The sequence below is a fragment of the Suncus etruscus genome, chromosome 12 (genome assembly GCF_024139225.1).
Source record: "Suncus etruscus isolate mSunEtr1 chromosome 12, mSunEtr1.pri.cur, whole genome shotgun sequence".
Taxonomy (NCBI): domain Eukaryota; kingdom Metazoa; phylum Chordata; class Mammalia; order Eulipotyphla; family Soricidae; genus Suncus; species Suncus etruscus.
In genome coordinates this window covers 82,680,416-82,696,149 of record NC_064859.1, presented here as the reverse complement: position 1 = coordinate 82,696,149, position 15,734 = coordinate 82,680,416, and the positions used below count along the sequence as shown (strand labels likewise).

Below are 15,734 nucleotides of genomic sequence, written 5' to 3'. Positions count from 1 at the left end.
GGGAGTGAAAGCTAAGGTACTTTTTTGTATCACAGACATTGGTCTAGAGTTTAAGATATGATTTGCGGCATTTCAGAGTCCTGCAGTGTCCTTGAGCTGGGGGTTTTGCTGCAGCTGAATCCGGTATCATGCAACCATCCATGATTTGATGGGGGGGTGAAAGGGGTCACAAGCTTGAGTCAGGAGGCTTATTGGTTGTGGTTTCTTGCTGAGAGACAAGATGAGGGATCGAGAGGGTGTCTTTCATTGAGGAGCTGGATAGTGGTCTGTTGGGAAGGAGGTCGGTCTTGGTGCCTAAGGAGTTAAAAACTGAAGGTAAAGAGGGTTTAATAAGGGGGAGATAACAAATCCGGGTTGGGATATGGGGGAGTAGAAAGGTCTCTGGATGTGGAAAGGCAATATAGAAGAGGGGCTATTATACATTGTATAGATGAAATGTGGGGGTTTTTTTGTTTTGTTTTGTTTTGTTTTGGTTTTGGTTTTTGGGCCACACCCATTTGACGCTCAGGGGTTACTCCTGGCTATGCGCTCTGAAATCGCCCCTGGCTTGGGGGGACCACATGGGACACGGGGGGGGGGGAGGAGGGGGATCGAATCCGTCCTATGCTAGCACTTGCAAGGGAGACGCCCTACCTCTAGCGCCACCTTCCAGGCCCCGGATGAAATGTTTAAGGATAAGGCTCGGCAGTCAGAGGACAACTGTATAGAAAGTAACATTCACTTAGACACTGACTTCAAAGATCTATTTGAGTGCTATCTTCCATATATAGGATATTCCATTTCCTTTCCTATAAATAGTCAAGAATTAGAATATTTTTGGACAATGTTAAAAAGGGTATATGTCGCTTTTGAAAATAAAAAAAAAAACACCTGCAGAGGGTCTGCTATGGTTGAGATAAATCTGCTTTGGCTACCTGTCCTGGCATGTGGGGTCTCCAAGCCCAGCTCTTGCCTCTGCAGCTTGTGAATGAATGGATAGGGGAGGAGTTTTCCTCCACCCCATCCCATCCCCCAAGGCCCAGGTTACCAGATCTGGCCATGAAGACCATTCTGGCTTGGGGGAATAACCAGGAGCGATTTCTAAGTGCATAGCTAGGAGTAAGCCCTGAGCGTCATCAGGTGTAGCCCAAAAACCAAAAAATAAAGCCAAACAAAAAAAAGAATCTATATTACTTTATGAATTTAAATAATCTTTGTTTCATATGGGCATTTATGTACTTTATTTTAAAAGTCTATTTCTGCATGTATTCAGGCTCTTAATTTAAAGATATGGTAACAGTGAATTCCAGTGAGATCTTTTTTTTTTTCATTTTGGTAAATTATATTTAATCTTTTGTTAGGTTATATATAACCGTTCCTTAAATGAGTATAGAGCTTTAAAGAAAGATGATGAACAGCTTTGCAGAAGAATTGAAGAGCTTAAAAAAAGGTAAGTCACTTTATATTTTGAACTAATCTACGTGAAATAAAAGGATATATTTTCACTATGGTAATTTATAGGGTTTTTTTGTTTAAAATATTGGGAATTTTTATGACTTTTTTATTTTGTTATTTTCTATTAGTACTGATCAGTCTTTGGAACCTGAGCGATTGGAAAGACAAAAAAAAATATCATGGTTAAAAGAGAAGGTAAAGGGTTTACAGGATCAAGAAATTTCTGTCAATCAAGATATCGAACAATTTCAGCAAGCCATAGAAAAGGACAAAGAAGAGCATACTAGAATTAAGTAAGGTTCATTGTTTTAGAATTCTTCTCAAGTTACTTAAAAAATTAGTTTGTTCTGGGGCCGGAGAGATAGCATGAAGGTAAGGCGTTTGCCTTTCATGCAGAAGGTCATCGGTTCGAATCCCGGCGTCCCATATGGTCCCCTGTGCTTGCCAGGAGCAATTTCTGAGCATGGAGCCAGGAATAACCCCTGAGCACTGCCGGGTGAGACCCAAAAACCAAAAAAAAAACAAAACAAAAAAAAATTAGTTGTTCTTTATATGTAGAGAGAAAACATTTTCCTTCCTAAGTTGTATTTTAAAATTACTTTTCTAAGAGCACTTTAGAATTCGGCAATTTTGGAGTTTGCTGGCTTTCATCATTGTTGATTTTTTTTCTTTAAAAAATTGCTAGGTATTGATTACTTGTGATTATTGTTTTTCATCAATGTAAGTTATAATCAGCTTTAAAAATAAATCTTCTAGTTCCCAGTGTAGCTGATTTCACCCATTAGTGTGCATGTGTTACAGGAAAGGATAAATAAATTTCTGTATAACTTACATGTATCTGTTGTTTTCCCACTTAAATTTCTTAGGAGAGAAGAATCAGATGTAAAGCATATACTGAACTATAATCAGAGGCAACTGAAGGAACTGAAAGATAGTAAAACTGATAGACTGAAAAGATTTGGACCTCATGTTCCAGCTCTTCTTGCTGCAATAGATGATGCCTTCAAACATGGACAGTTTGCCTATAAACCTATAGGCCCTCTAGGTATTTGTCATCATAATACCTAAATATAATAACATTAGAAATAGTTTCTCATTTTTGGCAAGGAGTCTACTGAAAATAGTTTTTAATTTCTTAAGAAAGAATACTGAGTACTGGTGCCAGAGCAGTGGCACAAGTGGTTAAGCGTCTGCCTTGCCCACGCTAGCTTAGGACAAACTGGTTTGATTCCCTGGCGTCCCATATGGTCTCCCAAGCCAGGAGCAATTTCATTTTTGGGAGGTTCACACCCGGCAGCGCTCAGGGGATATTCCCGGCTCTACACTCAGAAATCAGGAGCGATTTCTGAGCGCATAGCCAGGAGTAACCCCAGAGCGTCACTGGATGTGGCCCAAAAATGAAAAGAAAAAAAGAAAAAGAAATACAGGGTACTATATTGACTTTTTATTGTGCATTTTAAGAAAATGTACTGTGTAGCTTTACTTCGTATATTTAAAATAAATAGCCAAAAGGTAAATAGAATTGGGAAGAAGAATTTTAATCGAGTTGAAATGTGTAGTTTTTAATTTATTTTGTATCCCAAATAAACAAGTAATGGTAAATTTAATTAATCTAATGCAAACGATTTGTTATATCACACTAATTTGAGTGTTAGTGGTTAGTAGTAGTAAAATCCAGCACTTGAAGTATTGTCGAAAGAAAGCTCATCACCTGATGTTCTATAGTCCTTTTAGGGGAGGAGAGTAGCATTCCTTTTTGTTTTGTTTTGTTTTGTTTTTTAAGAGGGCCAGCCCTGAGCACTATTTTTTTTATTTTAGAGGGCCAACCCAGCATCCTCAGGGCTTTCTCCTTAACTTTGTACTCAAGAATCATTCATGGTGGTGTGTGAGGAACCTTATAGGGTGCTGGGATTTGGACCTCAGGACTGCAAGGCAAGTACTGCCTTAGTTCTTAGCTCTCTGGTCCCACTGTATTAAATATTATATATCTTTTTTAAAAATATATAACTGTCTAGTATCCATTTTAATGAACAAGGAATATTTATACCTCTAAATCTAAATTCCTAAAATTAGTAACTTACAAAAATAATTAAAAATTGACTTGATTTTTTTTTTCCAGAGTACCAAGGGTATAGAATGTATATTGGAAAAAAACTGCTGAAGAGATTAGTTTCTTCTTTTTCAGTAGTATTTGATGGAATTTCTTCCTATTCAGCAGATTCATGGGGATTTCCTAAGAAGCAGTTAAAATAATAGAAGTATTACTTTTTTTTTGCTGCTTCCTATTAAAATATAAGATCTTTTATGAAAAAATAGTCATTTTATGAATAACCACAGTCCTTTATGAATTCTTTTTCAAAGTTACATTGATATTTCATTTAAATGTTACATTGGTATTACATTGGTATTTCAGAATAAGAACTTAAGTTTTATGATTTTTATTTTCAGGAGCTTGCATTCATCTTCGGGATCCTGAGCTGGCTTTGGCTATTGAATCTTGTTTGAAAGGACTTTTGCAAGCCTATTGGTGTCATAATCATGCTGATGAAAGGGTACTTCAAGCATTGATGAAAAAGTTTTATTCACCAGGAACCTCAAGGCCACAGATAATTGTTTCTGAATTTCGGAAAGAGATGTATGACGTACGACACAGGTAAGGATGCAGTAACTAAATTCATGGTATGTCAAGTCAAAGACTGAAGACAGTTTGGGGCTTGAGAGAATATACAGCAGGTAGGACTTTTGCATTGCATGTGACAGAATGTCCCTTATGGTCCCTCAACATAGCTCTTGAGTACTACCAGGTGTGACCACAAAACAAAATAATAACTAGATTTATCGCATGCTCAAGTCAAACCACTTTTGAGCTGAAGGGATTGTATAGCAAATAGGAATTTGCCTTGCATAGGGCCAACTCATGTTCCTCCTTGATACTCCATATGGTTGGTTCCCTGAGCCCCACCAGGAGTCATCTTTGAGCACAGAGCCTGAGTTTAAACTCAGCATTGCCAGATATGGCCCAAAAGCCAAAAGAAAAACTAAACCAATTTTGTTAGCCATATCTATATTTCTGACTTGTAAAAGGCTTTTTTAACTTCTTTCTTTCATTTCAGTGTAGACACTGGGAATACATAGCTCAATTTGAAATGATGCTTTCTTTAAAGTCTTGAAAAGGAGACCTTTTGTACAGGGAAACAGATGTTTACCTCAAAACATCTCCCAAAGGAGATTTTGGGAAGAATATAATTTCTTTTTCACAGGAAATTTTTTTCTAATGCTTTTCTGAAATGCAAACTTCCTTGCCCAATTCACAAGACTATTTTTTAAATTATTTTAACTCTTTCTTAAGCTCTAAGACTTTGCTATTCTATTACCTTGTCTGTTCTTTAAAATTCAGAGATAGCACAGTGGTAGAGCATTTGCCTTGCAAGCAGCCAACCCAGGACCAAAGTTGGTTTGAATCTGACATCCCACATGGTCCCCATGCTTGCCAGGAGCGATTTCTGAGCACAGAGCCAGGAGTAACACCTCAGTGCCACCGGTGTGGCCCAAAAAAACAAAACCAAAAACAAAAAACAAAAAAAAAAAAACCCTAGATCCCTGATGTGCCTCTCTACTTTAAAAACAAACGAACAGACTGTACATTAATTCCTTGACCCATATATGTGGCGCCTATAAGATTATATTCTCCAGTTACCTTTTCGTTCCCAAATCCATTGCACAAATGTAGATGTCTGTCAGTGCTTTCTTTTCTTGGGGGAGAGAGATTTGACCCACACCCAGAATCACTCAGGGCTCAATCCTGGCTCAATGTTTAGGTGTCATTTTTGGCAAAACTTGAGAGACCATATATACTGCTGGAGACTTAACTATGATCAACCATGTGTAGAAAAAGCTTCATAACCTACCTCTTTGCTCCCTGATACTTTGGGGGAGGGGAGCTGATCCACTCAGGTCCCATTTCTGGTTTTACACTCAGGTCACTCTTGGCAGTGCTCAGGGAACCTATATGGAATGCTGGAGATAAAACCCTGGTTGGCTGTATGCAAGGCAAACGCCCTGCCTGCTGTGATATCGCTCCGGCCTTTATTCCCTAATATTCTTCTTAAGCATTAGATACTAATGCCTAAATAGATCTATCTTCATCCCTGCTCTTTATTTTGGTGCTCTCTAACTCTGTGATTGATCAATTTTCACTTTTCATTTTACATATTTTTGATATTGAAAACATCCAATTTTCAAGATTATAGTTTGACGCTTTTCCTATGTTTTGCTTTAGAAATAACATTTTATTCAGTTTATAATTTTTAAAATCAAATTACTGTGACTTATAGTTATAAATGTTTCAGGCAGACAGTGTTACAACACCAATCCCTTCACCAGTATTCGCCTCTATCCACCAATGTCTCCAGTTTTTTTTCTTCTTTATAATTTTACTTGAATTCTTTCATAGGTTTATTATTCCATTGCTCTGTTTTATAAAGAAAAATAGAATTATGTTCTGATTTATCTCTTTCTCTTATTCCTTAACATGCTAGAGTCGAACTTGAGTAATGTCACCACATTGTCAAGGCATTAGTGAGTTTTGCTTTACTTGATTCTGTCGTCAGTTCTTAATTGAGAAATTGACAAAACTCCCCCCAGCTTTTACTCTTGATCGTTTGATTGTTCTGAAATAGTAGCTGATGTAATTCATGTAGTATTAATATTCATAATAAACCTTGAACAGTTCCTATTGCTTAGTATTGCATTAATGTTTGCTTAGGAAGAAACTTCTTCCTGGGCCAGAGGGTTTATACAGCAGGTAAGACATTTTGCATATGGCTAAGCCAAGTTCTCTGGTGTCATCTATGTCCCAATCCCTGCCAAGACTGATCCTGGAGTCCAGAACTACTCTAATCACCACCAGTGTGACCCAAAAAATACAAAAAGAAATAAAAGAAAAATTTAATAAAAATATGTCTTCAGATCTGTATTTGAAGTTTGACAATTACTTTTTTCTCTTTCAGAGCTGCTTATCATCCAGATTTTCCAACAGTTCTCACAGCTTTAGACATAAATAATGCAGTTGTTGCCAACAGCCTCATTGACATGAGAGGCATAGAAACAGTGCTGCTAATCAAAGTAAGACCAGATGCTTGCTAATGATGCTTGAATTTTTAAAAACTGAAAGATACATAAGTTCTTCTCCATTTATATCATAGAAAGTTTTATGTGTTTCTCCTTTGTGCTTGCTACCTCATAGGAAGATTTATAGAGTAGCAGTGTTTTCTGCTCCAAAGGACCCTTAACTTTCAGTTATTCTTTGCAGAACAGTTTCACTAATGTATATCATTATTTTGGTGCATAAAGGCATAGCGCCTTTTGTTTTCTTGATTTGCTTAAATCCAGGCTTTCCCTGCATACTTCAGTGAACCAGTCTTTTATGAGAATTGACTACTGATTTTTATCTTTTCTATGGTTCACAAAAGCCTAAGATTTGTATGAACTAGTCTAAAGTAAATGCTTTTATGTTAAAAAAAAAGAATATTTTTAAATTTTAATTAAAAATGTTATTATCGGGTGCTCATAAAGCGTTGCTTACTGTATCTTAAAATCTTAATGTTCATTTTTAAATCTTGAATTTTTGAAACTAGCTTAAAATCTTTTCATTCAAGTGTTTAAATGAAAATAAATTTGAGACATTCATGTAGTAGAAAGCCCTAGTTTTGGCCTCAACACCACATTGCCAATCCCTGGTATTAGAGCAATCCCCATAGGTAACAGTAACTAATAGTAACATAGTACTTTATATTCAATAATGGTAGGTGATATTCTGAAATTGTTACTTTAAAAAATGCTTTACCACAACTTTAAAAACGTATTTTCCCCTCTTATTCTTGTAGAGTAATTCTGTAGCTCGTGCAGTAATGCAGTCCCAAAGGCCACCCAGAAATTGTAGAGAAGCTTTTACTGCTGATGGTGATCAGGTGTTTACAGGACGTTATTACTCATCTGAAAACACAAGACCCAAATTACTAAGCAGAGATGTAGAATCTGAAATAAGGTAGGCAGTATAGCTTTATCATTTATTCCACTTTCCACAGTTCCTTTTTTGTTATTCTGCTCGTAGTTACTTTGTGAAGAATTAGTATGAGTGGTTGGCCCAGAAGATGGCTCAGTGGACTAAACCGTTTACCCAGAAAGCAAAAAAGCAAAAGTTCAAGCTCTGATGCTGCCTCATACACTGAAGCAGCTATCAAACCCACACAAGTTTTTTTTTTTAATTGATGCTAATAAATATCTCTTTTGATAATCTCTAGCTAGTAGTATTTGGTCTCTGCGAGAAAATTTAACACATTTTATTGCAACAAATGTTGGGCTGATTTTCTCTTTTGTCACTCTGGTCCAACTAGTAAATTTCTGGGAATGCAAGGTCATTTTAACTTTTCCCAGAACTCATTTTCATGGTACTATGGCCAAAAAGGACATTTTTCTACTATTAAGTTTTGATTTCTTTCCTAATTTTTTTTTCTTCGCTAGATTCCTTCATGTCTTAACTCTGTGTATCTTTTCTTATCACTGTACACAAAAACTTTCACACAGAAATCATAAATATTTATTAGTGAAATAAGTACAACTTTTCCCTTATTGAAGTATTTTTTTAAATCACTATTTTTATATTTTCTTATTGCTGACATGGGAATTCTAGTTTACTCATTTTGCAAGCACACTGTTAGGAGCTTTTAGTTTTCTTTTTGATAAATATTAAGATGTATATTTAAAACATTTTATTTTCTCTAACAAGCGACCTGGAGAATGAAATTGAAAATAAGAAGGCTCAGATATTAAATCTTCAACAACATTTGTCTGCCTTAGAAAAGGATATTAAACGTAATGAAGACATTGTTAAAAGGTGCCAACTACATTATAAAGAATTAAAGGTAAAAAACTAATTATACGCATTTTGTTTTTCTAAACCTATCACTTCAGCATTACAGCAGTATAGCCTTATGGCTCTTGGTCTTGCACATGGCTGACCTGGGAAGATCTCCAGCGCCACAAACAATCCCCTCAAATCTACAAGGAGTGGTAAATTCTGAGCACAGCTGGGTATGACCCTGACCGGAAAAAAAGTTACTTTAAGATCCTACTGTTCATTTAATTAGATGTGTAATTCTGAGGGTTTTTTTTTTAATCTTGAGATTTTAGTTGTTTGAGGGTTATCAATATTTACATTATTAAAAATTAAAACAATTTTTAAATAGTAAGCATTTGCTAGCTTAAGTAGCTTTTTATGAAAATAACTGTCTTTCCCCAAAATAAAAATATTTAGAAAGATAGTTGACATGTTTTTCTATGTTTCTACTACTATAAAATTTAACTCTTAACTATATAAGCTTCTGCAGTTTAATAATCTTTTATATGCTCTTGAGAAATCAATATTAAATATTCAGTTACAAAATCGTTTTGACCTTACAGAGTCCCAGGGACATCCAAGGGTTGTCCTATCATTTTTTTAATATGGAAATGGATAACTAATAAGGTCACATCTAATAAATTTTATACAGAACTTCTTTGGTTCATTCAGTGCTGACATGTCTCATTCTATGGACTTTTTTATTGCAAAGCAGAATTTTGTGATTTAATTACTTTGTGGATTATATAATTCCTTTTAAGGTTTTAAATTTTTTTGTTTGTTTTTTTTGGGGGGGGTGGGGCACACCCCTTTGATGCTCAGGGATTACTCCTGGCTATATCGTCCCTGGCTTTGGGTGACCATATGGGACTGAGGGGGATCAAACCATGGTCCATCCTAGGCTAGAGCTTGCAAGGCAGACACGCCTTACCTCTAGCGCCAGCTCTTCGGCCCCTAAGGTTTTAATTTTTATAATTATTTGAGGAGGACTATTAAGACCAACGGGCCAAGACTTGATACTTGGCCTAATTGTAGGCTGCTGTTCAGCACTGGGTTCTGGTGCAGTATTTATTCTCTCCAACTCTTTGAGCTACATTCCCAGTCCATTATTATTTTTTAATTTTTTTAATTAACTGATTTACAAAATTATTGATAGTTGATTTTTTTTTTTTTTTTGATTTTTGGGTCACACCCAGCAGCGCTCAGGGGTCACTCCTGGCTCTATGCTCAGAAATCGCTCCTGGTAGGCTTAGGGGACCATATGGGATGCTGGGATTTGAACCACTGACCTTCTGCATGCAAGGCAAACGCCTTACCTCCGTGCTGTCTCTCCAGCCCCAGATAGTTGATATTTTTAAATGTCACTAAAATCTTAAATACTCTTCTTTCAGATGAAAATAAGAAAAGGTATTTCTGAAATTCGGGAACTTGAAAATATAGAAGAACACCAATCTGTGGATATTGCAACATTGGTAAGATTTCCTCTTTCTTTTTAAATTTAAATGAAATCCTGAAAGACTATAGTAAGGTCAATAGAATCATAGTACCAGCATTTTTTTTTTTTTTAGTTTTTCAATTGAACTAACTTGCTTTTTATAATTGCTACCTTCATGTACAATGAAAATAGAAACTACATGGTTTAGGGCTTTAAGCTCCTTATGCTATTTTGTATAAATTGTGTGTATAATAATTGATTTAGTTTCTATTATATCAAATAAAATCATCAATACTTGTATGTTTCTAAGTTGTGGCATTTCAAACCCATAATAATATTACTTGGAATTAATATCAATATTAATGGATGTCTTTTTTTGTATTAATGGCTATCTTTTAGTCAATAGTGTCTATTTGATCTGCATTGTTTTGTTTTCCAAGTAAATTTATCACATATTTTGTTGCTTTTAAGTGTTGACATTCTACCAAATGCCATATTAAATGCTGAGTTAGAACTAACAAAGTAGATAAAATATCTACATTTTCTGGTTTTATTCTAATAAGATTTTCTTTTCATCATTAGTAATTTTTTTTTCCTACTTAGAGTACTTCTGGTTAGTTTTTTAATGTACAGTGAATTTCTTAAAGATATAAATTATTTTATTTACTTAACATCTGACACATTTTTAGAACAAAACAACCTTTGGGGTTGGAGGCAGGGCTTGAGTTACTCTTGGCAGTTTTAGCCAACTCTGTGCTTAGGAGTAATGCCTTAGAGTACTTGAATTACTGTGGATAGTTCAGGGGACTCTAAAGCAATCAGCTGCCTACAGGGCAAGTATCTTACTCTCTTTTTTTATCTCTTTGTTCCTTAAAAGTAAAACAATGAAAGAAAACTTAAGTAGGAGGACACAGTAGGTTGGCCTCCTGCTTTGCACATGACCAACATGAATTCTGGCCCATGTGCTCTATATAGGCCCACCTGCCCCCAGACCTGACTGGAGTGACCACCTGAGGGCAAAAGTAGGAATAAGCCCTAAACACCACCAGGTGAGGCCCCCAAATGAGACTATATTATAGGCTAGAACCTCCAAGTGTTAGAATCCTTGTTGTGCATACAGGACCCCTGCTTTTGACCCCAGCTTCACATGGTACCCAGAGAATAACCCCTCTACTGCCGTATGAGTTACCTAAAGAAAGGAAAGTAGCTAGAATAAAAGTAAATTATTTTTATAATGATTTTTAAATACAGTGTATTTAACTTGCATCCTAAAGGTCACTGCTTCTTTTTAGATCCTAATTTACCATTTAGGGCATAGAAATATTGTATTTTTTTTATATTTATCTTTGCTCTGATTGGCTGATAGTGTATAATTTCTCTCAGAAATGTCTCAGAATTGTTTGTGCTGTTTTTTTATTTGATGCCATATTTTAATTAACCTGTATATTTTCTAAATGTTACCAGGAAGATGAAGCTCAAGAAAACAAAGCCAAGATGAAAATGGTTGAAAATAATATGGAACAACAAAAGGAAAATATGGAATATCTTAAAGGTGTGAAAATAGAAGCAGAAAACAAGTATGATGCGATTAAGCAGAAAATTAATCAATTATCAGAGCAAGCAGATCCTCTTAAGGTATGTCATCATTAAACATGAATTTAAGATATCATTATTAAACTTGAATTTTATGTCTTAGTTTATATCCAGAGTATTCATAGGTAAATTTCCCTAAACAAGTTGATAGTTAAGTATAAATGTAAAATGGGCTATATAAATGAGATTTACCTTTGAAAGTTTAGAATTCCATACTTCTGCTCTTGTCTTCAGAAGAAAACATTGACGAATTTCTCTTCCCAAAAGATTACAGTCGTCCTTTTTTTTTTTTCTTTCTTTTTCTGTTTAAACCCAGAGTTAGGAGTATTTAACCTTGCCCTATTGCTTCTATTTTTATCTCCCTGTTGTCCCAACATTACTTAAGTAACACAAGGATTTGTTGACAATAAAACTGAGTTAATAAAATCCAGGTAAGAAAGTTCTAGCCAGTCCTATTATTTTAGTCAGCATTCACTTTTTTCTTAGCACAAGCTCTTAAAATCAAATTTTGGAAATTAAAATCATTCAACTTCAGTTAAGTGTCTAATGTAACTTTTCCATGTTGTTTAACAATTTTCCGTTATTGGTAGCTTTTTATTATTTGTATGAGTATCCCAAGTCTCAGAATTTCAAATTTTATTGAGAATACATTATAAGGAATTGTATTTTTTATATTGTTCAGGGATTATTCCATTTTCACTCCTGGTGATGATCAGGAGACCATATGGGATGCTGGGTATTAATTCTTGATTAGCCATGTGTAAGGGCCACTGTGTTATTTCTCTGGCCTCCGACAATATGTTTTAAGAGTAGTGATATAGCTTAAATATAGCACCCCTCTTGCGGAAGGGGAGAGAGAGGGTTTTCTTTTTTATAGGAAAATTTGCCCCCATTTGAATAAAAGTTTAGATTAAAATAATTTGCATAATGTTGTTTTTAACCAATTGCTTTAATTTTAAATTATGTTGTTTTCTATTATGTCATTTGGAAGAGTATTAAAGAAAGCTAGAGAGTTACATAGGAAATTCCCAGAAAATGGTGGAGATACTCTCATTGGTACTAGAAAGCCTTGTGCTGGCCTTGAGCCAGCCTGCAAAGCATGTGCTCTTTGATTTTAAGTCATCTCCAAGACCCTAGAAACAAATTGTCTTTGGTTCTGTTGGATTTCTCCTATTTGGGTGAGATTTTTGTCTGCAGTAATTACCCAAGGTTGTTTTAAATATTTTTCTGTATAGATTTACCTTGGACATCTAGGCTGGCACTTGGTAATTATCAAATCATTAAATCATGTTCCTCAGGGACCACCAGGAGCAATTGCTAAGTAGCTCTGAGCTCCTACACATGTGGCCCAAAGGCAAACAAAATTTAAATATTAAGTTGAGGAAGGGAAAAGTATTCAAGATGATAGTATAGTGAGTGAGAGGTACAAAAGACAATAGCTACTAGAGGAAATAAACATTGTAAATGCAGAGCTCTGGGTAAAAAGAAGTCAGACACTGGAGAGAGAAATCTAGGTATAAAGCACTTTTCATGCAGCTGAACCAGGATTGATCCCTAAAAGCAGAGCCAGAAATAAACCCTGAGCACTGCTGGGAGTGACCATAACAGCAACAGCAACAACAAAAATCTCATGTAAGAGAACAGTGTGATAGTCAAAATGGTGGCATTTCTTAAAACATAGCAAAAGATTAGCACCTAAATTTTGTATCCCCGATTTTAAATTTAAATCAGGAAATGATGAAGAGTGCCTTGTGTTCTGTTCTTTTAGGGATCTCTAGGCTAAAGCAACTCCTGGAATTGGGAGTCCATAAATAAGTTCGAGAACAGAAAATATGGGCAGAAGGCAATAAGAATTCTTGATCCTAGCTCTTTGCCTTGGCTGCAAATAACTGAAAGCTAGGAGGTGAGTCCTTCAGTGAACCTGCATGCAAATGGCCAGTAGTAGCCAAAGGTTTTTTGTCTTCACAATGTCAGATCATGCTAGCCATCAATCTTTCACTGGACCAAGGTGATTTGGCTGACAGAACGGTTCCTGACAACTACTGTCATGACTAGTAGCAGCTTCTAAATATAATTTGTTTGCTATTAGGACTTTGTTCATATTCATGCATTTTTGTCCAATTCAAACTTTTGCTTTAGTTGCCAATTTAGTTTGTTGGACAAAGAGTATGACCACCATTATGCCTGCAGCGATGGTCGTCATAGGTTTGGTGGGAGGCAGAACTTTCTATGATTTTGGAATCATAGAAAGGCAGTTTGATTGAATAAGTGTGACAATGCCTTTGAAAATTCCAAGAGCTAATTTGTTACTGCTTCTTAGAAAATCTCATAAAGTAGGTTTGTTTCAGACTTAAGCCAATAATACAGATGGGGCAGTTATCAAATACTGCTTAGTCCTGAAGGTGCTTATTTAAGTATCTTTAGAGTAAAAAATTTTAATGATTGTCTCTTTTCTAGCTTTTCAATCTAATGCTTTGGGGGATTCGAGCTACACCTAGGGACACTGGGGAACTGTGCAGTACTTAGTATCTAGCATGTCAGCATATCCTCCCACTGCGGGCCTTTCCCTAGATCCATCAGTCTATTTTTAAGCTCTACCTTCTTTTATTGTTTTGTTTTCTGTTTGGTTTTGGTTTTGGGTCACACTTGGTGACGCTCAGGGGTTACTCCTGGCTATGTGCTCAGAAATTGCTCCTGGCTTGGGAGACCATATGGGACTCTGGGGGATCGAATTTCGGTTTGTCCTAGGCTAGCACCGGTAAGGCAGATGCCTTGTGTCACTGTTCCGGCCCCATAAGCTCTACCTTCTTAAAGCTTATCAAGTTCAAATTATCAATAAAATTAAATGAAATATTTTCTTTATTCCCTTTAGTTTTATATTTGATAATATCCAGGTCATAATTTATGAAATAAATAATGGCAAATCCAATCACCATGAAAAATGTAGAAGAGTCTTTCTTCTTAGAGTTGGAGGAAATATTAGCCTGCACAAATATGTTACTTTTGGCTCCATAGAGCTAAATTAGTTCTTGGTTTACTTGGGGAGATAGTGTTTGGTTTTTATTACAGAAAGCCTGCAGTGCTCAGTAGTACTCCTGGCTCTGCCCTAGGAGTCATTCCTGGCAGTACTTGGGGACCTTATAGGATGTTGAGGATTGAACCCAGGGTTGGCCACAGACGAGGAAAATGCCCTACCTGCTGTGCTACTGCTCCAGCTTTTTTAATTTGTTCTTTATGTCAGATGATTGGAGTGGTGGGAGAGACAGAACTATGCAGTTAGAGATGAGAATTATAGGGACTGGTAGCACAGTGGGTAGTGCATTTGCCTTGCACACATCAACCCAGGTTTGATCCTCAGCATCCCACACATGAGACCATGTGACCAAGTCAGCCAGTAGTAATTTCTGAGGGCAGAGCCAGGAGTAACCCCTGAGTATTGTCAAATATAGCTTACAACCCCCAAACTCCACCCCAAAAAAAGAAATGTGAATATATTCTTCTTGATGAAAAGTATTTTTCAGGCTGTTTTTATTTATATCATTTCTTTCCCACATACTTGCTCTTGTCTCCTAACCATCAATCTGCTTTTTATTAATATAGTATAGTTGGAATTTCTTTCTTTCTGTTTTTTTTTTTTTTTTTGGTCTTTGGTTTTTGGGCCACACTTGGTGACGCTCAGGGGCTACTCCTGGCTACGCGCTCAGAAATCGCTCCTTGCTTGGGGGACCAATTGGGACTCCAGGTCAGCCATGTGCAAGGCAAACACCCTACTGTATTGCCACTGTCCCAACCCCTGGAATTTTTTTTTTTTTTTTTGGTTTTTGATTTTTGGGTCACACCTGGCAGAGCTCAAGGGATACTCCTGGCTCAGAAATCGCTCCTGGCAGGCTTGGGGACCATATGGGATGCCGGGATTCGAACCACTGTCCTGCATATAAGGCAAATGCTCTACCTCTGTGCTATCTCTTTGGCCCCTGGAATTTCTACATATAATATATGTGGCATGGCAAAGAAAGGATACATAGATTATAAATGAAGAAATTAACTATTGCATATGACACAACTAGTCTAAAATCAGAATCTGCATGAAAATTCAAACTAATAAATGAGTTCAAACTAGAAAAATGAACAGTGCAATTGCAGTGCCACTCTATTGCCCCCCGCAAAGAAATATTACTGTTCAAATTTATCAGCATATCAGCACTGCTTACATTTTGTGAATATAGATTTGCCTGCACTAAATTTTTCATATGAGAATCCCATGGGAGTGTGTTTTTTCTTTTTTTTTTTTTTTTTTTTTTTTGGTTTTTGGGGTCACACCCGGCGGTGCTCAGGGGTTACTCCTGGCTGTCTGCTCAGAAATAGCTCCTGGCA

General features: G+C 36.3%; 1 protein-coding gene across 1 annotated transcript in view; it reads left to right on the top strand.

Moving 5' to 3' along the window:
• The window catches only part of SMC6 (structural maintenance of chromosomes 6), a 73,666-nt gene that overhangs the window by 29,180 nt on the left and 28,752 nt on the right, over positions 1–15,734 (top strand). Inside the window, exons 11-19 of the mRNA XM_049784859.1 lie at positions 1,341–1,429; positions 1,563–1,727; positions 2,301–2,479; positions 3,883–4,087; positions 6,444–6,558; positions 7,320–7,480; positions 8,222–8,357; positions 9,724–9,804; positions 11,232–11,402. Coding sequence (XP_049640816.1) covers positions 1,341–1,429; positions 1,563–1,727; positions 2,301–2,479; positions 3,883–4,087; positions 6,444–6,558; positions 7,320–7,480; positions 8,222–8,357; positions 9,724–9,804; positions 11,232–11,402 — 1,302 coding nt within the window. The remainder of the gene's footprint in view (positions 1–1,340; positions 1,430–1,562; positions 1,728–2,300; positions 2,480–3,882; positions 4,088–6,443; positions 6,559–7,319; positions 7,481–8,221; positions 8,358–9,723; positions 9,805–11,231; positions 11,403–15,734) is intronic.